Source organism: Trichogramma pretiosum, unplaced genomic scaffold, assembly GCF_000599845.2.
Source record: "Trichogramma pretiosum strain Unisexual culture from Peru unplaced genomic scaffold, Tpre_2.0 scaffold19, whole genome shotgun sequence".
NCBI classification, from domain to species: Eukaryota; Metazoa; Arthropoda; class Insecta; order Hymenoptera; family Trichogrammatidae; genus Trichogramma; species Trichogramma pretiosum.
Genome location: NW_019641707.1, coordinates 539,530 through 561,523, shown reverse-complemented (window position 1 = coordinate 561,523; position 21,994 = coordinate 539,530). Strand labels below are relative to the sequence as shown.

The window sequence follows — 21,994 nt, the reverse complement described above, 5'->3', positions numbered from 1 at the left end:
CGTGATTTTGGAGCGCAATTTTTATGTATACGGCCCCCTTCGCTATTTGCCGGAGCTCTTTACGTACGATATATACGTTGAAAGGGGCGCAGGCGATCAGTGCGCACATGTATGAGTGTGTATATAGGGTGGCCACCCTCTATCTTTCTCCCTCTCGCCCCGCATCGCGGTCATTCATCAATTATATACACATACAACATACAAATTCGTCGTAACCTCGAACGGACGAAACGCGAAAATTTTTCATTTCTAAAAATCGTGCATAATATTCTGCCCAAAAAACAACAACAACACAGTGTTCCGTGAACTACGTCCGTGCTGCATATACAAAACAGAACCGAAGCTGAAATATATATATACGATATAAAAGGGGTTCGGTCACATAAGAGAGGCGCGCGCGCGCCACGCGGTCGTCGTCTCGTCATTGAGAATTCGTGGCCTGCTGCAAGTGCACGCTGCACTCCGAGCACAGTGCACAGTGCACTCAGATCGCGCGGCTCTGTGTGTGCATGTGTTTGTGTGCGAAATTCTCGAAGCTCGGCGCAGGCACTAGAGAGAGAGTCGGAGCAGTCAGCACACAGCACGGCAGAGGGTTAACTAAATCACGTCGCGCGCGTCTCGCGAGTGCACACTTACGTACTGGCCAAGTCAATACATAGAGAAAATATGTGTCGTACGTAGCAAGTTTCCTCGTATACATACGTATGCCATTCGTTTATTACATTAATATTATTGTATTGTTATAAAACGTGAATCGCGTACGCGAGCGCTCGGTCGATGCACATAGAAAATATTGTACAAGTTCATAGATCGTAGTGTTCGAAGCCAGAAGAGGAAGTACAGAGTATATACGGAGCGAGCGATCATCGTCAACGTATAAGAAGTCTTCTGCTAGTATCCAGAAGAGGGCCGCGAATTCGTCGCAAATTTTATTATCATACAGTAGGACTACATCTTACGATATAATCGGCATTTATATACAGAAAACACACACGGGCACACACGCGAGAGATCAAATAATTCGCTGGGCGATCGCGTGCGTGGGGTTGATATCTCGCGCTCGTCGGTTTCAGTGTCTATATATCGCTCGCGCGAGTCAAGACTCGAGCAGCGCACATTCCGCGGAGAGCAGTCGAGAGAGAGTCGATCGTAGGTATATTTTTCGGGGAAAAAAAAGCCTTCTTCTGGCGATAGATATATACACGCGATTCAGCGTATATAACACAGTGCCACCAAAGTGCGCGGGTACACGCGAGGAAGGGAAGCAGCAGCAGCAGCAGAGTAAGAAAAACTCGTGGGTGAGAGTTTCGCGTGTCTTTCGTCGCCCTGGCTTAGTATGGCCGCAACAAGGACGAACCTCAGGAACTCAACGAGCTCGACGCAGGCTAGCAACAATCCGGCATCGAATCACAATCTACAGCAGCAGCAGCCACAGCAGCAGCCACAGTTCAATGTCAGCGACAATCAGTACTTTTACGAGGACCTCGTCTACAGGGTCGACAAGAAGGGCAATGTCGAGTTCGGCATCGTCATGGGCAACGACGACCAGGACATGTCCGAGGACAGCAGCAGCAACGAGGACAGCCCCAAGCGCAAAAAGGGCGAGATACGCGTCGTCTGGCATCCATCTGGCGTCGAGGAGCTCATCAATTCCAAAAAGGTAGGGTCTGCTGTCGTACGCGATCGACTCGGCACGCGCTCGTGCAGCCCTTTGATATTGGCATTATTATCAGCAGCTTTTTTACACAAGATAAAATGTAAAATCCCTTGAATACATATTTACGAGAAATTATCGTCGCCTAGAATTTCACATTTTTCAGATAACAAATTAGTAATGCTGATAGCACGATAAATGTAAATGACCTCTGAGATCTGTTTGTTTAGGTATTATTTGTATTCATCTTATGTTACATAGAGTTCAGTGTATTGTTTTGATACTTGCTTTTAATTTGTATCAGATTCATCAATCGTATAATTTATAGAATTTCTACACATTATGATTCACTTTTAAAAATGTTCTAATGAATTGTTTTCGTAGTTGATGTTTCAGGTGCATTTGGCTGATAGAACGTTAATGCCTGGTGACGTTGTAAGACGTATGATAAAAGGAAAAGATACTCAAAGAGGCTACTGCAGAGATATTGACTTGACCGCTAGCGTTCAAGTTATTGGTACAAAACAAGTACTAACAAATATTAAAAGTGAAGACTTGGTACCTTTAGAAGTAAGTATCGATTGAAGATATGCATTATTTGAGAGTTACCTAACTTATTATCAATTTTAGGAATTTGCTGCTGACATAGCAGTTTGTATGGATTCTTGGGTTGGAGGAATAAGAATGGTTCATTATAAACTCTGGTTGGTTACTCCAGATGGATCTCGTTGTATTGTTAATGAAATGAATGCTCAACGTTTGGACCAAGAGGAAAAACCAGATAGAGTAAATCCTATTTTGATATGGTTATAACTATTTTAAAAGAATAATGAATTATACATATGATCTTTTTCAATTACAGGATAATGATTTTCCTCGTACGTCTGAATTTTATCCAGGCCAACACTTATGGGGTCCTGTACAGTGCTTAGAAGATGCCCTATGGTTGCAGTGCACAAAAGAAATGAAGACTAGGCGCAAATCAAAAATGCAACGTGTCACAAAATTTGTCGTCGAGAAAGTTGAAACCGACTGGGTCGGAGTTCACTGGCAATGTCGAGCTTATTCAAAAGATGGTATCTGTTCAGACCAAGCACATCCTAAGTTTGTTGTGGAGGGTGAAGATCTTAAAAAACTGAAGTTGTTAAATATCTTCGAGCCCTCGACTTTACAAGTGGGTGATAGAAACTTTTATGTGATCAAAGGTGATGAGAATGTGATAACTCGTGAACAGTGGCGTAAACAACAAAGAGAAATATTTCAAGTTCCTAAGCAAAGTCCAAAAAAAACGCGCAACATCAATATGTCTAAGGAATCCGTAGAAGAAAAAATTAAACGCGAAAGGGACAAGTCCCTCGAAACTCAGAAAGATAATTCGAAAGACAGTTCAAAAGATAGTGCAAAAGATAGTGCAAATGCAAGTTCGGAAGTAAATAACGTTAGTGAAACATGCGAAAAAAAAGTGAGCAATGAAAATGTTTCGAGCAACCACTTGCAAGTCCCAGTCGTGCATCGTAATCCTGAAAGTTCGGATGATTGGGAATCTACCGATACCTGTTCACAAAGCGATTCAGCTTCAGTAAGTTTTACACATTGTTTTTCTTTATCTTATAATAATTCAATATTTTATACGATTTGATTTTTAATGCGTCGAATTTTTTTCTAGATATCGAGCGGATGTTCAAGCTTATCGTCAATGGGAAAAAAGAAAAAGGGCCCAACTTTAGTGACAAAAGTTTTAAAGAAGCGGAAATTGTACAGAGCCAAGAAAAAAATTCCACCTCCACCGTTGGTCGCGGGCGCGAAAATCGTTGTAGAAACGCTATCAACGACAACAAAAGCAACTGTTGTTTGGCAAGATGGTTCGGTTGAAACAGGTACTTTCAAAAATCAAAATTGACAGCGTCTTTATATGAAGTGCAAATAAAGTAACAATCTCATTTGTATTTCAGACATACCATCAACGCAGTTATACCCAATTCATCACTTAGATGATAAAGAGTTCTTCCCTGGTGATTTCGTTGTCGACCAAAAAGAAGAGTCCAGGATGTACGGCGTCGTTCAAAGTGTCGATCATCAAGGCAGGACAGCGAAAATTAAATGGTTTACAACCTACACTTCTAGTCAGAGCCCAACGTGAGTATCGATCGATCGTGTTTCTACACTTGTCAAAAATCAAAGTCTCCTAAAAAAATTACTCGAAACATTGCAGACCAACTTTTCTGGAGGAGCGCGAGGTCAGCGTGTACGATCTGAAGGATCATCCGGACTTCCAGTACAGACCCGGCACCGTGGTCATTCGCATCGCCAACTTCGAGGGCGAGGACTCGGGCTGCACCGCGGGCCAGGTGCTCGACAACTTTCCCGAGGGTCGCGTCAAGGTCTGGTGGGTCGACGGCCACGTGAGCATGTGCTGGCCCCAGGACCTCTACAAGATCGGCGAGTACGACAGCGACGAGGGCGAGCTCTGGGACGACGCGTCGAGCGAGGCCTCGTGGGAGACGGAGCTCGAGGACAGCTGCGTCGCCGACAGCAGCGTCGGCGACAACAACGGCGGCGGCGGCGGCAACAACAAGCTGAATCCCGACAACATAAAGCCGAAATTGGCGGCGCACATCGAGAAGGCGCGAATAGCCATGTCGAGGCTCGAGGAGATATTCACGCAGAATCCCGCCCTGCAGACTACCGAGGTCATGAGGAAGTTGCTCGAGGTTTACAAAGACTGCCGCTACATGGACAAATTGATGGGTACTTCGTTTTTCCACGAGAGCCACTTCCAAGGTTTGCTCGAGAGAGTCAGAGAGAGGGGACGAGCTAACGTTGCCCAAAGAATGGCTGAACAGGTTTGTGTTGTTTTTTTTCACAACATTTAAATTTATCGAGCTCTTTTGGAGTCTACTTATTTTTGTGTTGCAATTTTAGGTGAACAGATTGTTTACTCAATCCGAAAATGCTTCTGAAAACGATGTGGATCTCGTTGGTGTAAAACCGATCGATGCTTCTAAAAGCGGCGATGATTCGTTCGAAAAGTCAGGCTTGGATGAAGTCAACGTTATCTTCACCGAGGACGAATCTCTGATCATTAGCGATGAAAATCAAAGCGATCCAGCGGTCGCCGAACAAAATTCTAATCAGCTTTTCGTCAGCATCAATCGGAATCCCGAAGATTCCGGTTTATACTCCGCCGAGATGTCTAAGAAAGAATCGAGCTCGAGCGATACCAGCGGCGAATTCATTCTGAGCGAAGATACCAATAACATGGACCGATCACCCGCGCAATCCGAAGGGTCCAAGACCTCGCCGCTTCCTGAAAATCATCTAAGTACTCCGCACGTTTGTGTCAAGCTCTGCAATCTCATCAAAGCTCAACTAGGTACTGTGAACGATTTTATTTGTATATTTGACCAAGCAGTTTGAGCTGTAACGACGTTTTTTATGTCGCAGTTCTAGCACACGCTGAAGTCTCAAAGAGATTCGATCTGCCGAAAATTTCTCTGTCCGACGCCGCTAAAACGGTGATCGCTAGCAACGCCAGTAATATCAGTATCACCAGCAATACTGGTAAAAAGGTGAAAAAAGCCGAGGATAAAAAAATCGAGTTTCTGTCGGAACCCTCAGAAACATCCCTGGAGGAGATTCCCGCGCCCGTGTATCCGGAAGGCGAAGGTTTTTCCATAGACGAGACGGCGCCGGACAGTCACAAGTTCAAGCTGACCATGTTCCAGCCGACCGATCGAGCGAACTTCTTCCGCACAGTCTCGAAGGAGCTGAAACTGTTAAAAAGTTCACTGCCACCTGGTATATGGGTCAAGGGCTTCGAGGATCGCATGGATCTGTACTCGGTCATGATGCGCGGACCGGAAAAAACCCCGTACGAGGATGGCCTCTTCCTGTTTGACTTCCAACTGTCGGTCGATTATCCTTCCGCGCCGCCGCTCTGCCATTACATCTCGTACTGCAGCGATCGACTCAATCCGAATCTTTACGAGGACGGCAAGGTGTGCGTGAGTCTATTGGGCACGTGGGCCGGACGCGGCACCGAAGTCTGGACCAGCTCGTCGACTTTGCTCCAAGTTATCGTATCGATTCAGGTACAGTAATTCAATAGTCATTATTGAATACGTTTATAAATTACCGATGAAAATTTTGACACAGGGGCTTATTCTCGTGGCTGAACCATACTTCAACGAGGCTGGATTCGAAAAACAGAAGGGTTCACAGCAGGGCCGTGAAAATTCAAGAATGTACAACGAGATGGTCGTTCTGATGCTCGTGCAGTCGCAGACCAAATTAATTCAATACCCACCGCCAGTGTTTAAAGATGCCATAATTCAACACTTTGAAAAGCACGCGGAAAAATTACTGAAAAGACTGGAACTCTGGATGGAAATTTCAGAGCAGTACAATAATCAGCACCCCTTGTCGCCGGTTACACCGACTACTTTCAAAGAAACTTCGCCATTCGGTTCGTTTGCTCTCACGATATTGAAAAAAAAACACATCATTGCTCCCGATTATTAATTATTTATTCTCTATTGTTTCCAGACAAACAAATTCTACCCGAGTTCCCACTGATACCCGCGTCGAAAGGCTTCTGCATAACTCTCAAAAATACTCTTGCAAATTTCAAGCGCACCCTCATTCGCGAGGGTATAATCAAGCTTCCACTGGAAACGTCGATGACGCAAAGCGCAACCGACGAGACGAGTCTGAACGAGTCGCCGAAGGGTCGCAAGAGTTTCCCGACCGATGGGATCAGCGGCACCTCGACTCCGGAGCGCGTCGTCGTGTGCTCGGCAAACAATCAGGGTAACAGGAACAGCAGCGCCGCCGTCGTCGAGCTGAACGAGTCGACGACGAAACGCGACAGCATCGAGCGTAACTCCAGCTAGCCACAAGGTAAACCCAAACGCTTGGCTCGCCAGAACAGTCACGCGACAATTCGGTAATACACGTCGAAGAGCTGAGATCGCTAGTCGTTTACACGCACGAGCCTCGTATATGTATTTCGAAATTCATTTCTACGATCGATTATGGTATACATCGTACGATGAATTAATCGAATTTTAAAGAAAAAAAAAGGCAGACTCGACGCTGCGCAAAAACTTTTAAAGGCACACGCAGCTGTGTACACGCGTTACACTGAGCTACACGATACAGATATATATGTAGATCGTGCAGTCAATTATTCAGCAGCTCGTCCGGGTACGCTTAACGTAGTAAACTGAACAAAGTGCTTTTATTCAATTCGTTGAATGCATTAAAACAAAAAAAAAAGAAAAGAAGAAAAATGGTTTAATTTCTGCCTCAAAATTATTCATACTTATTATCGCACCAATGAATGAACTTACGAGTGCGCGTGTATTTTCATTGTTTCAGATGTAACGTATAGGTGCTTGTTGCGTATTAATGAACGTGAAAATCTATCGCCGAACTTTATTTTTACGGAATATACCCGAAAAAAATAAGTTTTTCTTTCAAAAAGATTCATCATCACGATTAAATATCGATTGTAATCTAGAGAAGTATACTTACATACCTGAAAAAATTTTATAGCGTCTATTGAGCTATAAAGTTCTTTTAACAAAAAAGAGAGATTAGTATTTACTATTTCTTCGCTCATACATTGTTTTTAGATGTATCAAAGATTTTACTATTAAGGTAGATAAGATCATTTTAAAGGTAAAATTATCAATAACAGTGCCATTTTAAAAACGATTTTGGGGCAGATCTTTTAATCATTAGAATGCATCATGTCGTTTGTATTTAAAACGTTTAGCTTCGTGATTTTACTCGGGTCGCGTTGTAATGCATGTAGTCTATATCACAAAAAAACTGCACTCCCAGTTTAACGAAACTACAATGCTAAGTATAGTTCACTCGTTCTATCGGAACCTGAATAAAAAAAGGCGAGATTATTTTTCAAAATTAGTAATAAGCAATTTCAAGCAATTCATTGACTTGAGCTTTACGTTGCGTTTAGGTCTTAGGGCAGCGGTAGTTTCGTATAAGGATATCGCTTAAACGGAGTGTCCTACGAGTCGTGGATATTGAAATTCAATGAGCAATAATATTAATTGTATTATCAATTATCAACATTTAACAAACAAAAAAAAAATATAATCTGATATGCGCAATATTAGAACATTAAAATCTCATTGACATTTTAAATCCGAATGCACGAGAAAAAAAAAAGATTATTGTTAGCAATACGATTGCGCGGTGAGATGTAAGATAGCTGTAAGAGCATGCAATTGCGAAAAGTAGTCCAGGACTACTGTGCGTCGTTGAGTTTTACATGCGCAGCTTATATAGAATTCCATCCATTATTAAGAGGCGACGTTGTGGATACGAAGTGAAAAGAACGAGATACAAAAGTTATAGTTATTACAGATAGAATAAACTATTATTATTAAGTACGTAGTTTTTAGGGGAAAAAGAAGTAGACGATTCTACTCGTAGAATCAAGAAAACATTGATTATTCTCTTTAAAAAAAAGTGTAATTATTAATCAATCCTTTCGAGCAATTCTTGTCGATGAAATTTCTTTCGATGGTTCAGCATTATTTGTTAAATAACTATTAAAAAATGGCTACTTGGAAATAAGAAAAAAATTATATTGTTCGCACCGAGTACATACCTACGATCGCGAGTATCGATTCAGTATTACTTATATGTTTAAGTTCATAAACTTATTTTGTAAAACATAAATGTTGATTATACTTTTATCATTTGTTCAGAAATATTACTCGAGCTTCTGAAGCATATAAATTGTTACCAAATAAATATTTATTAAGTTTTTTTTTTAAATGTATTCCTACTCCCAATATATTATTTAAATTTTTTTGCTTTCGTTTTTCATAGTAATCGATAATCCGTCTATCCAATTCGCAAAGTCTTAGTCTTATAGTCATAAAGCTAAAATTAAGAATTAAAAAATAAAAATGCTACAATCTTAAGAATGATTGTAAAAATTATAAATTACAAAGTCTGATCCGTTTGAAAAATTATTTTCATTCAAAGCACTAGGAATGCGTGATCGGCTAACTAAATCTGAATTCAGTATTATTTCGAAATTAGATGGACGCGAAGAATAGGGGAAAAAACACGTAGCAAAATCGAAAGGGAGAGAGTAATTTTTGTGTAATATCCTGCCATAAGCGCGCACATTAGAATGGTGCTGTACTTTACATTAAATTAAATGACAAAAAAAAGCACAATGGAACGAAGAAAAGTACGTAGCAAAACTGTATAAAAAAACAAAAAAAAAGTCTGTGAGTATGGGGATGGCAATTTGGAGGAGAAAGTGTACAATATATACCAAAAGAAAATCCGAAAAAGTGGGTAACGATGTAAGAATGAAAGTAGTGAATAAGCGAAGAGGAAGAATGATAATACACGATAAACAAAATAAATAAAAAAAAAACGAGAAAGTATTGTAACGAAGAAAAAATTGAAAAAAAAAAAGAAGTATATAACTTTTGTGTGCATGTATAATGAAAAATTTTTCGTTTCTTGGCCAAAGCGACGGAAGAAACGTGATGTTTGAGATGCCTTGTATATGTGCCAGCTATTTATATTTGTGATTATTATCTATATTTTCTATTCTCATAAATCGCCGAACGAATCGCGCGCTCGTCTTTCTTTTTCTCACTGTGAGTTTTTTTTTTCTTGTCAAAGGGGGGGGTATATAAATATACTCTATCATTACGATATACATAAATACAAAGAAAGCATTTTCATGCCGTCATGTATAAAAAAAATGTTTTAACAAAAAATGTCTTGTAAGTTTATAAGTAATAATAGCGGGGGTGTTGAAAAATGACTTTTTTAACAAAAAAAAAAAAAAAAAGAAGAAACCTTAACATACCGTCGCAATTACTGCGTTCACGATATAATATTATCCCGTATATGATGATAACGAATGAAAAAAAAAAAATCACACAGATTGTACTTTTGCTTTGATTAAGTTTTCTCCGATGATTTTATCAATAAAAATATCATTTAAATCAAAAATTATAAATGTTCTTTTGTTATTTTCTCAACAGATCTTCGAGGCCTTTCCAAAATTTCCAATTCCAAAAGCAGAGTCCAGCTTCGTCCGTTAATCCCGTTCATGTTTCGTCATTCAATATAGAAAAATTTGTTTGGTACCGTATTTACGCGTACTTGAATGAATAAAGATTGGTCCAAAATCGTGTTACTCGTATTGTGTGTTTATAAATTATATACAATAATTGTCATTCAATTTAATAATTACTCGTGCCACTTGTTTTCCAAATGGTCAAAAAGATAATGAATATTAACTTTGACTTAATTTTCTTACATAGGATCAAAATTTGTAATGAGTTCGGTTGATACAAACAAAAATGCCTACTTAACTTAATTCTAGCAATCTATTGAAATGAATTTACCGCTACGAAAAAGTCTTCGAACGTCAGCCGATCGCATGCGTAAACGCTCACGGACACTGTATACGCTTATTAAACGTGTGTCGCGTAAGCCATTTACTTACGAAAATACTCGGCTATAGATTCGTCATGTAAACAGAACACAAGAGAAGCAGCAGCTGGCCAGTAACGAATCGTCGACTTCGAATCTTCGAATCTCTGTTTTCGATCGATAAAACGTGCGCGCGTTCGGTAATCTTGACGATGTCCTAGGGCGAACAACTCGAAAGAGTGAATTCAGTTTCAAAGAGTATATTTTGTATTGTGTGTAGTGTGTACACAGCGAAAATGTCTTCGTCCAGCGACGAATCCGTATCCGTTGCTAATTCGGAAAGCCCCTGGGATAACTCCAGCGATTATTCCGATGCCAGTTCGGAAAGCTCCTTGGATAACTCCAGCGATCATGCCGACGAGCGCGTGAACGTTATCGCATACGTCGAACGAGCGCTAATGAGCGGTGAATCCTCCAACGACGACGACGACGACGACGACAACGACGAAAACAACGACGACGACCAGTTCGATCCAGCTATGTTAGCCGAACAGATCAAGAACAATTGGGCGCTATACCATCGCGACGTGCAGAACAAGCGCGAATTCTACCTCGAGGTGTTGTTTCAATCGATCGGCGCTCACAAGGACAGGCCGTTTCCGCAGCTTCGCCAGATCTACACGGCCAAGGAGCTCGACCAGCTTCTTCTGGACGCCGTGGAACACAACGGCTGCTCGAGGGTATGGAGGCGCATCGTCCCTTTGGTGGCGCGCAGCGGCCACAAGCACGTGGCCGAGCTCGACGACGCGGGCAAGCCGCTGCTGCGTCGCGCCACGGTCGTTCATCGGGCGGCCCAACGCAGCTTGAAGGAAATCATGCCGCACCTGTTCGAGATCTACGACGGATCGTACGACGCGAATTACGTCGACGAGGCGGGAGTCACGCATTTTCACCTGGCCTGCAAGTACGGCCATTACGAGGCCTGCGCGGGATTCATCGCCTCGGCCAACAACAAGGTGGACGTGAACGCGCCGACCGGGGCGGGCGACAGGCCGCTCCATCTGGCCCTGTCGAGCCCGAACGACGACCCGCGACTGATCGAGCTGCTGCTGCGCGCCGGTGCCGATCCGAATCTGGCCGATCCGAGGGACGGCTCGACGGCGCTGCACCTCGTCTGCAGGAAGTACTCGCACGCGTCCGCGCGCAGACTGTACGAGCTGAGCGAGAGCCGCGGCCGGCCGATGCTGGTCGACGCCGCGGACGCGCTGGGCCACACGCCGCTGCACGCGACTCTGCTGCAAGGCGGCGAGAGGATGGACACGGTCGAGTTTCTGCTGAGACGCGCCGGCGCCAATCCGAATCTGGCCAATCCGAGGGACGGCTCGACGGCGCTGCACCTGCTCTGCGGCCAGGGTCGCAGGTGCGACGCGTTCCTGGCGAGGCTGCTGTTCCAGGCCAGCCGAGGCGAGTTCCTGCCGCTGCGGCTCGACGCCCCGGACAAGGAGCTGGGCGACACGCCGCTGCACCGGGCCGTGCGCAGAGGCAACCGCGTCATGGTACAGCTGATGCTCGAGCAGGGCGCCCATCCGCATCTCGCCAATCGCCGGGGATTCACTCCGCTGCACTTGATCTGCACGCGGGAGGCCTTGAACGGCGAGCGAAGAATCGCGACGTGGGCCGTGGCGGCGGCGTTTCACCGGGGCTGCGTGGGCCGAGCAAGAGGAGGAGGAGGCGGCGGCCGCCTCTTCGATTTCGTCGACGAGCCGGACGCCGACGGCAACACGCCGCTGCACTTGGCCGTGAGCAAGAAAAGGATCGATATAATGGATTTTCTGCTGGAGCACGGTGCCGATCCGAACGCCCGCAACGAGCTCGGATCGACCGTTCTGCACATGATTTGCGAGATGAACCATTTTTCGTACAGCGATTGGGCGACGTCGTTCTTCAAAAAGTGTCGCCGTCTCGGGCGACGGGTGCGGGTCGATATCAGGGACCCTTGGGGCCGGACGCCGCTCGAACGGGCCGTGGCGAGTCTACAACCGAAAGCGATCGGCGAACTCTTCTATAACGGCGCCGATCTGTCCGGCTTCGTTTTTCCCTCTCTGAGAGACTTCGACAGGGACAGAACGGAGAATGCGGATTGTACGCCTTTTTACAAGATGAAGTTGGCGGCCGGTGCTCTGGTCTGCGCCGAGCGCCTCGCCAGAAGAGGATACCAGCTGGTCATGAGCGACGTCTTGACGATCATGAGAATTTTCGCCAGGTACAACTTGTTCGAGATATCGACGGAGAATATCAAGGATCTGCGCGACAACGTCCAATTCCGGGACCTCTCGAAGCTGATGAAGTTCAAGCCGGATCTGACGCTCTACGATCTGATCCGCTTGCGACCCGAAGAGGCGGCCAAAAGACTCACCTACAAGAACTACTACAAGTTCAAGAGTCGTCCGGTGAAGCTTCGGGACATTCCACCGAGCTATAGATCGGCTTGCGGCGCGCATCTGGCCGAGAAACTGTCGAGAAAATTTTTCCTGGGCTGGGGCTTGGATTGCTTCATGCAGCTGACGCACCATCGACTGCCGATTCTTTGCTGCGAGATGATCATCCGGCATTTGAATAACAAAGATTTGTTTCTTATTTGCTTGGTGACCGCGATCAAGGCTACGAAAAATTTAAAATGGCAGATGGAAAATGTAGTTGAATGTAATGACGAGGAAAGACCTGTGGAAACTACGAACGATTCGAGATGGCAGATGGATGTCATTAAACGTAATAATAGGAAAAGACGCGCGAAAGCTAACGAACAATCTGGAACGGCAGATCGATGATACAAAATGTAAAAAGAGAGAAGTTGCGAATACCGATGGATGGCTGGTCGAAGATGTAGAATCTAATGAGCAAAACGCGTAAAAGCTACAAACAATTTTAAATGAAAAAAAATAGTATGTGCACCGAGAAGTTTCTTTTTCATTCTTTTTACGAAATCAATAAAGAAACAATTTTATCGTCGATTAAAGAACGTCTTGAATACGACAAGCTTAATACAATATTAATTGTAATTTTTAATGTCTTGTATCATAAGATTTTGCATATTTTCTGTGTTATTCAAATAAACATAGATAAAAAAATGAAATCATTAGCTGGCTTATTATTTATGATTTGTTTTTGGTGTTACAATTTTGTTTTGCAAAAAATGAAAATAAAATTAAGTAAGTACTTTTAAATAGTACATTCCCAAAGATTAGCCCTTCAGCTCTATAAACTCATGATAATCGAACAAAAAATAATTGAAGGATGCTCTTTGCTTAATTATGAGACATTTTTGTTCAAATCAATTGCTGGAATCGATGGTTGTCGAGAATAAAAAATTAGTCAATCAAGCAATTATTTATGTTTTTAGAGCTGCATTTGGTTAGAGGAAATAATTGAAAAATCTCCAAAAAATATCTCAAAATACTTTTACCATCCCGATCACTCCTCGCCACACTCGTATCTTCAAACTCTTTCTTTAAAAAAATCATTGAAATTACGCAATTTTGAAAAAGTCTTCATTGCCATGAATTCTTCGTTGCCATGAATTGTTCATGGGCTTTGAAAATGTTTAGGAACGGAGAAAAAAATGAAAGAAAACTTCGTCGGTATTTTTTATAACGCATCCGTGCTGTTTTCTACAGTGGTCGTCTAAGGACAGAAGAGGCTTCCATGGGATCATATTTTTGAGGCTCCAATACGAGGCTCGGTGCGATACGGGAAAGCGCGTGATCGAGTTCGTGGCTCGCTGCGGCTACAGGCACGAGTCCAAGCTCGACGACGCGGGCAAGCCGCTGCTGCGTCGCACCACGGTCATTCATCGCGCGGCCAGACGCCGCTCATACGACGTCATCCCGGCTCTTTTCGAGATATACAACAGATATGATGTTAATTACGCGGACTCACGAGGCGTTACGCATTTTCACCTGGCCTGCGAGTTCGGCGTTTTACGACGTCGTCGAGAAATTTCTCAAGCTCGGCAAGGTGGATCCCAATTGTCGCGTGCCCAAAACAGGAGATTCGCCGCTGCTCTCGAGCCTGATCCACGTAGGTCATCGGGCCATCCAGACGATCCGAATCCTGATAAAAAAAAATCATTGGAATTACGCAATTTTGAATAAATCTTCGCGCAGGACGCCGCGCAAAATAAAGAAAAACGGAAGGAAGCTCTCCGATACGTAACGATTTCCTAATTACAAGTAGGCCGTCGACCGTGAGCTGGTATGCGATGAGTGATACGACGAACAAGTGCCTTCCACCTTCAGCCTGTTGAATCAGAATGTGTCATTATATTATACACACGCAGAGATAAGAGAAGGTGAGCACTGCCTATATACAACGACGCTTAATACACATTATCTGCGCAGATATAAGTGGTATAGGTGCAATAGCCGCTATCTCTGTACGGGCCGGGTCGCGTCTCTTATCATTTCGCGGCTGTTGTTGATTCACTCGCAGTAGGCGCGGATCGCAGTCGACGAGTTTTTCGTGTATAACAGCCACGACGAGGCGCGTAAGAGGAGATAATAAAGAATACTTCGCCCACAGAAGAGTGCGTTGTTTCGATCGTTAAAGGTGTATCCGAGAGTTTGTGCGTGTGACAACGAGTGAGAAAATTAAAGAGAGAAAAGTTTTTAATCATCATGAAGAGCTTCAATCGGATTTTCTTCTGCTTAGCGGTTGCTTTAGGTGAGTAATTATTATTTTAAAAAATTGTTATATAAATTACATAAGATTCGCGTGCAAAATTCTAAGGTAGTAACGATTTTAAAATTAATGAAATAATTTATGCATTGTGAATTTGGTGATGCAAAAAACATCGAAAAAGGTGTTATTTTACATTTAACTGGGCTCTATTTAATTCAATAGAAAAATATTCGCGCATAGTTGCGTTATCTATCCCAAAAAAATACGCGTACATATATAGTTTCCAAAGATAACTGCCAATTGTGACGCGTCGCGTTTAACCGATTAATGTACTTACTCACATAGTTTCGATCCAAAAACGTAGAAAATTACCTAAGATTCATCGAAGCGCCTCGAAATCCATCCATCCATCGAAGAAAAAAAACGAATATCTATTATGATCGAAAAATTTACTTTAGCGCAATCTTATTCATTTTCTTATCCCTTTTATTTTCAGTTCTGCTCGCCGTTTTCACGAACGAAGGAGAAGCCAGAAGGAAAATTTTGCGCGGCCGCAAAACAATAACGAGGCAATACTACAGTACGTATACTACTCTTCGTGTTTTTTATTTTATTTCAAAATGAATCAAATCATTTGATTTAATTACTAATGTTGCTTTTTAAATTATCAGGGCCGTCGCTGCTACCGGCATGGGCGATCGCACTCTTGGTCGGAATTGCTGAGATCGTCGTCGGAGTCGCCGCGTTCTTCCTTTTGCGAAGGATCTTCGAAGATAAAATACACTCGAGTTCGATTCCCACTTATCAACCTGCAACTATGCAGGACGAAGAAGTGTGAGACGCCGAACGAGTGTACTAGAATACCTGACCAATAAAATGTATTTTTTTCTTCGTAGAATATATAATTCTAGTTTTAAGTATGAATATTGTATAGCTCGTAGATTAAAATTGTAAGCGCTATTTTTACCTCTGGAAAAAAATTGTATCTTTGAATTATTTTCATCGATTGCGTTTGTTGAATCAAAGGAGAAAATTCGAATGAAATAAATATTTCAAAATACTCAAGTGCGGCAGTACACATTTCAAATTTTTAGCATTTTTATCTCTAAAAAATGATTTATTTTTTCAAATTAGATGTTTTATACAAATTTCATTATCGTAAACAAATTCATAATTATTACATGTATAGATAATTGAACCGAGAGACGCGCAAATCGCTCAAGAAAACCCAAGTTATTCTTTCACTCTCGAAGTTCCAATCACAAAAAAGAAGGTGCGTTCGCGTGCAGATAAACGCATTCCAAGAGAATAATAGGCATTCTTATAAAATTCATTGACAAAAATGTAAATATTGAAAACCATTTAATACAGGGTAAGTATTTTTGTAGATACTAGTTTCGAAGAAACTCAATCAATATACATTTTTTCTTTTTTATACGATGATATTGCTCTTACATAAACAAAGCGACATTTACACTATGTGAAGATTACAGAAAAAAAATATTATTAAATAGTGATTTAAAATTCTCTACGGTGGTACTTGTCGGGGTCGAAGTACGACGTGACCACGACGCGGTTATTGAACTTACGACCTGTGAGCGTCTGTTGTGCTTTTTGACAATCGATGACGCTGTTGAATTCGACGAATACCTATAATGAAAATAAAAAAAGAATTGATTACAATAAAGAAGTTTTTTGATCGCAATTTTAACAAAAAATTGAATATCGATGCAAACCTTTCCACATCCGGGCACGTCAACACCTTCAATCGGTCGTGGAATTTCGACGGATCTCACAACGCCGTATTTGTTACATTCTTCCTTGATATCTTCAAGAATGTCCTCGTATTCCTCTTCCTCCATGAGCTCCTCCGGCGTCACCATGTTCAACAAACACAGTACCTGCGAAGGACAGTTTAGAGATTAGAAAAATTTACCAACTTTATGCAAATGAAATGAAATATTTGAAAAAAAAAAGGAATTAATAATACCTCTGTCGGAGGTCCACTCGTGCCGACCATGGACAAGCCAGGAACTTGAATTTGAACCGGCGCCTGGGCTCCGATCATCGGATTCTTGGCACCTACGCTGGCGCGCTGCACGATCAGCTTCTTGTCACCGAGCTGCATGCCGTTGAGTCCTGCTATCGCTTGATCCGTCATCGACACGTCGATGTACTCGCAGAACGCGTAGCCCTTGGACAAGCCGGTAGCCGAGTCTTTCACCAGATTGAATGCTCGCAGTTGACCGAAACTCATTAGCAACTCCTTAACCTATGTAAATAGAAAAAAAAAGAAGAAAATGGGTTAATCGCGAGTCGAAGTTCGTGAATTTGACGTACGATTTACTGAGAATAGAGCTTTTCGATAAAAACGGAAATTACGATTGATTCAATTTATTTTGTCTGATTTGAATGGTTTATCGTGAAGTGTGGTAAGTTTGATTGACTATGATTTTGTGAAGCAATTTATCAATACCAAAAGCTTTGAGTAAATTAATAAGAGAAGATGTTTCTTAGTTAAATATTACTTAGCTATTTGGAAAAATATTACGTACAACAAATCAAAATAGTTTGTGCATATCTCACCACTGAATTGCAATACTTTTAAAGTATTTGGACAATTTCAACTCTATTCTCAGCATTCCCCCATGTTTCGTCGCTTTGAATCATCGTTGAAAGACGATAATTTTCATTTTGACAAAATTCATTACGAACTGAACCAAAAATCATTTCATGTAATTTTTCAGAACTCAACAAAACTTTCAAGACCCAAAGCTTTCGAAACATGGACTTTATTATCATCCCCTTTTTTTTTGTTAGTGTTAACTCTAATTTTTTTTTACACCTGCTTCATCATTCTTAGCTGTTGAAATTTCGTCAAGGTACTTTATTCTCTCTTTTCGATCCAACAACGATGCAAAGTTTTATGCATTTTTCAGATCTGACATGTCGCTAGAGCTAAATTAATCATAAGCACGAACGTTTTCGTCGTCGTGCGCGAGTGCGCGTGATATTTCTACCGTCAAGGAAAATTTTTCCACGATCGCTCGCAATGAAAAAAGTGTTTGCACGCATAGTACGATTCGCTCGATGGACTTTAACCCTCGCGAACGCTTCGTCGGTTGTTTCTTTTTTCTTTATTTTTGGCTTTTCGGTTAAAGTGTGATAATGCAATCGTAGCTGTTTTTTTTCTCTCGTCGATATGAAAGATATTATCTCGAGTGAGGAAACTGGAGTGTGAACTGTGTTGTTAACTAGTACTTGCCTCGAGGGACTGCGTAAGCCTCTCTCCAGGCATTGTGGATTTTTGTCATGTGCATTACTGGTGGTAGTAGTAGTAGTAGAAGTAGAAAGCAAATTTGTTCGATCGGCGCGACTCTAAGCTATGAAAATAGGGGGAAAGAAAAGGGAAAGATACATTTTACTGAAAGTGCATCACATAGTTCAAATTTTTGTTTTGTTTTTTTCAAAGTTGTGATCTTTATACTGGTTGAAGATATCGGTTTTCTCGTTGAAAACTTTTTCTTTTCTGAAAGATGATTTTACTGAAAAAGGACGTATTGCTTTTTTTTGCTTTTGTCTGTTTTTTTTTTTCATTAAAGCCTGTGAAACATGAAAATATCAAGGCATATACTCGAAGATAAAGCCTGAAAAAATTTTGCCTGAAAAGAAAATTTGCTGCAAAAAAGGGAAAGCATAACACTGTCACTCTTGGCGTTCCTAAAAAATTTTGACGTTTTTTTTTTTAAACCTGAAGAACCATCGAGTGCCGTACGCAGGATAACCCAAAATACCTAAATGATAAAAAAAAAGTTTCGATTCTTCGGCCCGGATCTCCAGCAGTGCGTTTGACGTTTTTGCGAACTGCATAGAGATTATGTGTTTGATCTACTAAAGACTTGATTGCTTTTTCATAGTGAAATCATTTATTTTGAAAATTATGGGTTCCGTTTCCTCCCTAAAATAGAATTTCTCGATGCAGGGGAGACCGAGATAATTTGGAAGAAAAAATTAAGCTGAAGTGATTTAACACCGGGCATGGTCACTTTATCATAGATAGAATAATCGCATCAATTTTTCGCAGTTACAATATACTGCATTTGCTTGATATTCAACATAATTATTTAATCAAATTATATTTTGATTTTTTAAATAAGTAATTGATGTGTTGAATTACTATTCAATAATAAGATAAAAATAATAAAAATAAAAAGATTTAAGCGAATTAAATCCAATTTACTCCCGTCTCCCCTGAAATGTATGGATTCCTCTGTAAATATACACACCACTAGGGACCAATCGACAGCGTGCCTAAAAAAAGGCTGAAAATAATAGTTTCTTCTTTGTCGCTGAGCCGTGCTGTTTAAGAAAGCTGTAACGACACTCACTCACTTTCATAGTGTTCGTAAGAGTATGCAATGTATTCATTAACTTTTTTTAAATATAATTTACCATATTCTTTCAAAAATTTTGCAAATATGCATTTATATCTATAAAATGTGACAAAAATTGTCATGATAATTTGAGACTTTTGGAAAATGATTGGCTCAAAAAAATTTTAAATATCCTGAAAAATTAGTCACAAAAATAACAGTGAACACCATGAACTCGATTCCTAACAACAATCTCTGATAAAAACACCTAAATTTTTTGTCGCAAAATAGCGATTTTCAAAATTGAAGAACAATTAGCTATTATGGCTAAAATAGATAGAATCCTACTCAACGCTGACACCTGGGAAAAACTCATACATACCTCGATGAACAAAGAAATTACTTAGCACCTTGAACCAATACCAGCAAGCTAAATAGCTAGATATTTGGATTTTGTATACATGTACATGTTTTTAAAATAATCAGGCCCTTGTTTAATAAGGGTGTATACGATAACTATCGCACACACGTCTATCAATACACATAACATCATTTCATGTATTAGTGTACATCAAAGATTACTGTGATTGCAATCAGTGATTTTACAGAAATAAATGAAATCAATATTATCTGGTGTGTGATAGTTGCAAAAATAAACATCTTACATACCTGATCTTCACTTAAGTAGTTAGGTAAACCACCAATAAAGATTTTGTGTGGTGAATCTGTAAAAAGGGAATAATTAGTTACCATGATAAAAAATTAATTTCAGTTTTTAAAATGACAGTTACCTGGAACATTCATGCTTGGATTGTCTGTCATTCCTGGCATTGGTTGATAATCATGTGGTCTTCTAATTTTTAAACTCTGTCCTTTAAAGTTTATACCGTCAAAGGCCATTGCTTGAGTTGTTTCATCAATGGAACGGAACTGAAATATTAAAATAAATTTTAAATTTTCTTATACTGAAACAGCTATGAGATGTTAATTTGTGCAACAAAATTATTGACTATTTGTCATAATTATTATTTTTAATAAACCTCACCTCTAAGAAAGCAAAATTTTTGTCAAGGTTTATCTGACAAGCTAATACTGGGTTACCAGCAGCTTGAGCTAAGCCAGATAAATGCATTTGTTGATTGAAAAACTCCATCATTTCTTCTTCTGTTACTCCAAAAGGAATATTTCCAACATACAAACGTCTAGCTTGTCGAGTAATAGTGGACCCTACAACAGGAACAGCAGCTTGTGGAGTGTCTGCAACAATATTTGCAGGAATTTGTCCAGCAGCTTGCATGGCTTTATACTGAAAAATGAAACATATAAAAAAATTAGTACGATTCACGATGGCTTTGATAAAAGTCATAGTTATTCACAAACCTGTAGTGGAGTAATATGCTCGAAGCCTGGAGGAGGGACATCCCAATAGAGCGAAGGCTTTCTTCGTCTAGAGCCTCTGGAAGAACTTCCCTTTTTGGGAGAACTACTGCGTTTGCGGTCTCTACGGTCTCTACTCCTTGAACGGGAGCGTTTCCTGCGATCTCTACTTCTTGATCTGTGTCGTCTATCTCTGTCTCTGTCACCATGATCCCTGTCTCGTTCACCCCTTTCTCTGTCTTTCTCTCCACGGTCTCTTTCTCTGTGTTCTTTACGATCACGGTCTGCAAGAGAGATGAATATTTATTACTAAAATAATAATTAACAAAAATATATTTTTGTAAACTTTGTGTATATCAAGGACACCAAACAATGAATATCAAACTAAATTATTCACCAAGCACCAAGGATTGTTATAAAATTGTACAAAAATACACAAATATACAGCACCAACGGTAACCAAGAAATCAATAAAAAATCAACAGCCTGATCAACAGCTATTCAACGAATTTCAAAAACTAAATAAGTAAAAAAGATTGTTTAGCTTCGCGGGACATTTAACCTAGAATTCTGTTTTCACGGTTTAACAACACACACACAAGCACGCACACACAAGCCCAACAGCCATCGAGCGGCCATTGTCGTCGTGGATTACAAATCGTTACAAAAGCAATGTCAAACGAAAAAAAACGGTGCATCTTTGGTGAAAAACGTGACCCACCTCCGTTGAAGTCTTCGCCCATGATTGCAGCCGGACGAGGTGTCGATGAGTACTAGCACGCCTCGTTAATAACAAAGCCTTAAGTCTAATTATTTTCCTCCGGGGTAATCAATCGTCAGAAGTTTTCTCTTATGATGCGGCGGATCAGGCACGCACAACGGACTCGCGCGAGGCCGGAGTCGCTCGATTTTGTGTCTTCTCCGCTTGCGCCGCCGTAGCGTCAGATGGCTGCACCGGTCGGCTCGGCTCGGCTCGGCTCAGGCTGCTGTTGCAGTGCAGAGCAGGATCGCGCGTCCGCGCACGCATGCGTTGATATTCAAAAACGGAGTGTAATCAAGTTAAGATATTAAAAAAAAATGAAGCAATTAATGACCATATATTCATTGAGTTTAATTGATAAATTTCATTGGAAAAATTACAATAAAATGTATCAATTTATCTTAATTCTAAAAGTTTCATCAGCTCCTTATAAATTTCATAATACTTTTGAAAAATGACTTACACATTTTGCATGAAAAAGACAATGCAGTCGTGAGTAAAAAAAGTAACTAGTCGATGCATACAAAAAGAAGCCTAAAGCCGTATATGCAAAGTCGAAAGAGCCGATAACGCAATTCGCAATCTCGCGCGCGCGCGAACCGAAGTCGCGTGATCATTTCTCAGCGAGCTAAGCGTGCAAAAAAGGGAGCGATAGCTTAGCTACATATAGTAAGCTAATGGGACAATGGTTGGTGGCAGTGCTGCAGCAGT

At 41.1% G+C, this 21,994-nt stretch overlaps 4 protein-coding genes across 4 annotated transcripts; 3 read left to right on the top strand and 1 right to left on the bottom strand.

Annotated features, from left to right (window-relative positions):
- Positions 1–571: 571 nt before the first annotated feature.
- On the top strand, positions 572–8,440 carry LOC106659913 ((E3-independent) E2 ubiquitin-conjugating enzyme UBE2O). The gene is made up of 11 exons (XM_014382674.2): positions 572–1,660; positions 2,039–2,224; positions 2,285–2,440; positions 2,517–3,233; positions 3,321–3,531; positions 3,607–3,790; positions 3,867–4,497; positions 4,577–5,027; positions 5,099–5,745; positions 5,810–6,119; positions 6,200–8,440. Exons 1-11 carry the CDS (start codon positions 1,337–1,339, stop codon positions 6,544–6,546), a joined length of 4,164 nt encoding a protein of 1,387 aa, XP_014238160.1. The 5' UTR covers positions 572–1,336; the 3' UTR covers positions 6,547–8,440.
- Positions 8,441–8,652: 212 nt separating this feature from the next.
- LOC106659914 lies at positions 8,653–13,229 on the top strand. Its single transcript, XM_023463102.1, has 2 exons — positions 8,653–10,296; positions 10,388–13,229. The coding sequence occupies exon 2, from the start codon at positions 10,393–10,395 to the stop codon at positions 12,922–12,924; it is 2,532 nt and encodes an 843-aa protein (XP_023318870.1). The 5' UTR covers positions 8,653–10,296; positions 10,388–10,392; the 3' UTR covers positions 12,925–13,229.
- Positions 13,230–14,506: 1,277 nt separating this feature from the next.
- LOC106659948 lies at positions 14,507–15,838 on the top strand. Its single transcript, XM_014382732.2, has 3 exons — positions 14,507–14,815; positions 15,270–15,353; positions 15,445–15,838. The coding sequence occupies exons 1-3, from the start codon at positions 14,770–14,772 to the stop codon at positions 15,609–15,611; spliced, it is 297 nt and encodes a 98-aa protein (XP_014238218.1). The 5' UTR covers positions 14,507–14,769; the 3' UTR covers positions 15,612–15,838.
- A 453-nt stretch (positions 15,839–16,291) lies between these two features.
- LOC106659946 (splicing factor U2AF 50 kDa subunit) lies at positions 16,292–21,431 on the bottom strand. The gene is made up of 8 exons (XM_014382731.1): positions 21,245–21,431; positions 20,527–20,807; positions 20,192–20,452; positions 19,938–20,076; positions 19,816–19,871; positions 16,764–17,045; positions 16,510–16,674; positions 16,292–16,423 (listed from the first exon to the last, which is right to left on the bottom strand). The coding sequence occupies exons 1-8, from the start codon at positions 21,264–21,266 to the stop codon at positions 16,292–16,294; spliced, it is 1,338 nt and encodes a 445-aa protein (XP_014238217.1). The 5' UTR covers positions 21,267–21,431.
- Positions 21,432–21,994: the final 563 nt, after the last annotated feature.

Excerpts from the sequence above, each read along its gene's own strand:
- LOC106659913 (XM_014382674.2), top strand. The coding sequence starts at position 1,337 with ATGGCCGCAACAAGGACGAACCTCAGGAACTCAACGAGCTCGACGCAG. Across the intron at positions 1,661-2,038 it reads AGCTCATCAATTCCAAAAAG|TTGATGTTTCAGGTGCATTT; the intron begins GTAGGGTCTGCT and ends TTGTTTTCGTAG. Across the intron at positions 2,441-2,516 it reads AAGAGGAAAAACCAGATAGA|GATAATGATTTTCCTCGTAC; the intron begins GTAAATCCTATT and ends TTTCAATTACAG.
- LOC106659948 (XM_014382732.2), top strand. The coding sequence starts at position 14,770 with ATGAAGAGCTTCAATCGGATTTTCTTCTGCTTAGCGGTTGCTTTAG. Across the intron at positions 14,816-15,269 it reads CTGCTTAGCGGTTGCTTTAG|TTCTGCTCGCCGTTTTCACG; the intron begins GTGAGTAATTAT and ends TTTTATTTTCAG. Across the intron at positions 15,354-15,444 it reads AATAACGAGGCAATACTACA|GGCCGTCGCTGCTACCGGCA; the intron begins GTACGTATACTA and ends TTAAATTATCAG.
- LOC106659946 (XM_014382731.1), bottom strand. The coding sequence starts at position 21,266 with ATGGGCGAAGACTTCAACGGAG. Across the intron at positions 20,453-20,526 it reads AGCATATTACTCCACTACAG|TATAAAGCCATGCAAGCTGC; the intron begins GTTTGTGAATAA and ends TTCATTTTTCAG. Across the intron at positions 17,046-19,815 it reads ACTACTTAAGTGAAGATCAG|GTTAAGGAGTTGCTAATGAG; the intron begins GTATGTAAGATG and ends CTATTTACATAG.
- LOC106659914 (XM_023463102.1), top strand. The coding sequence starts at position 10,393 with ATGTCTTCGTCCAGCGACGAATCCGTATCCGTTGCTAATTCGGAAAGC.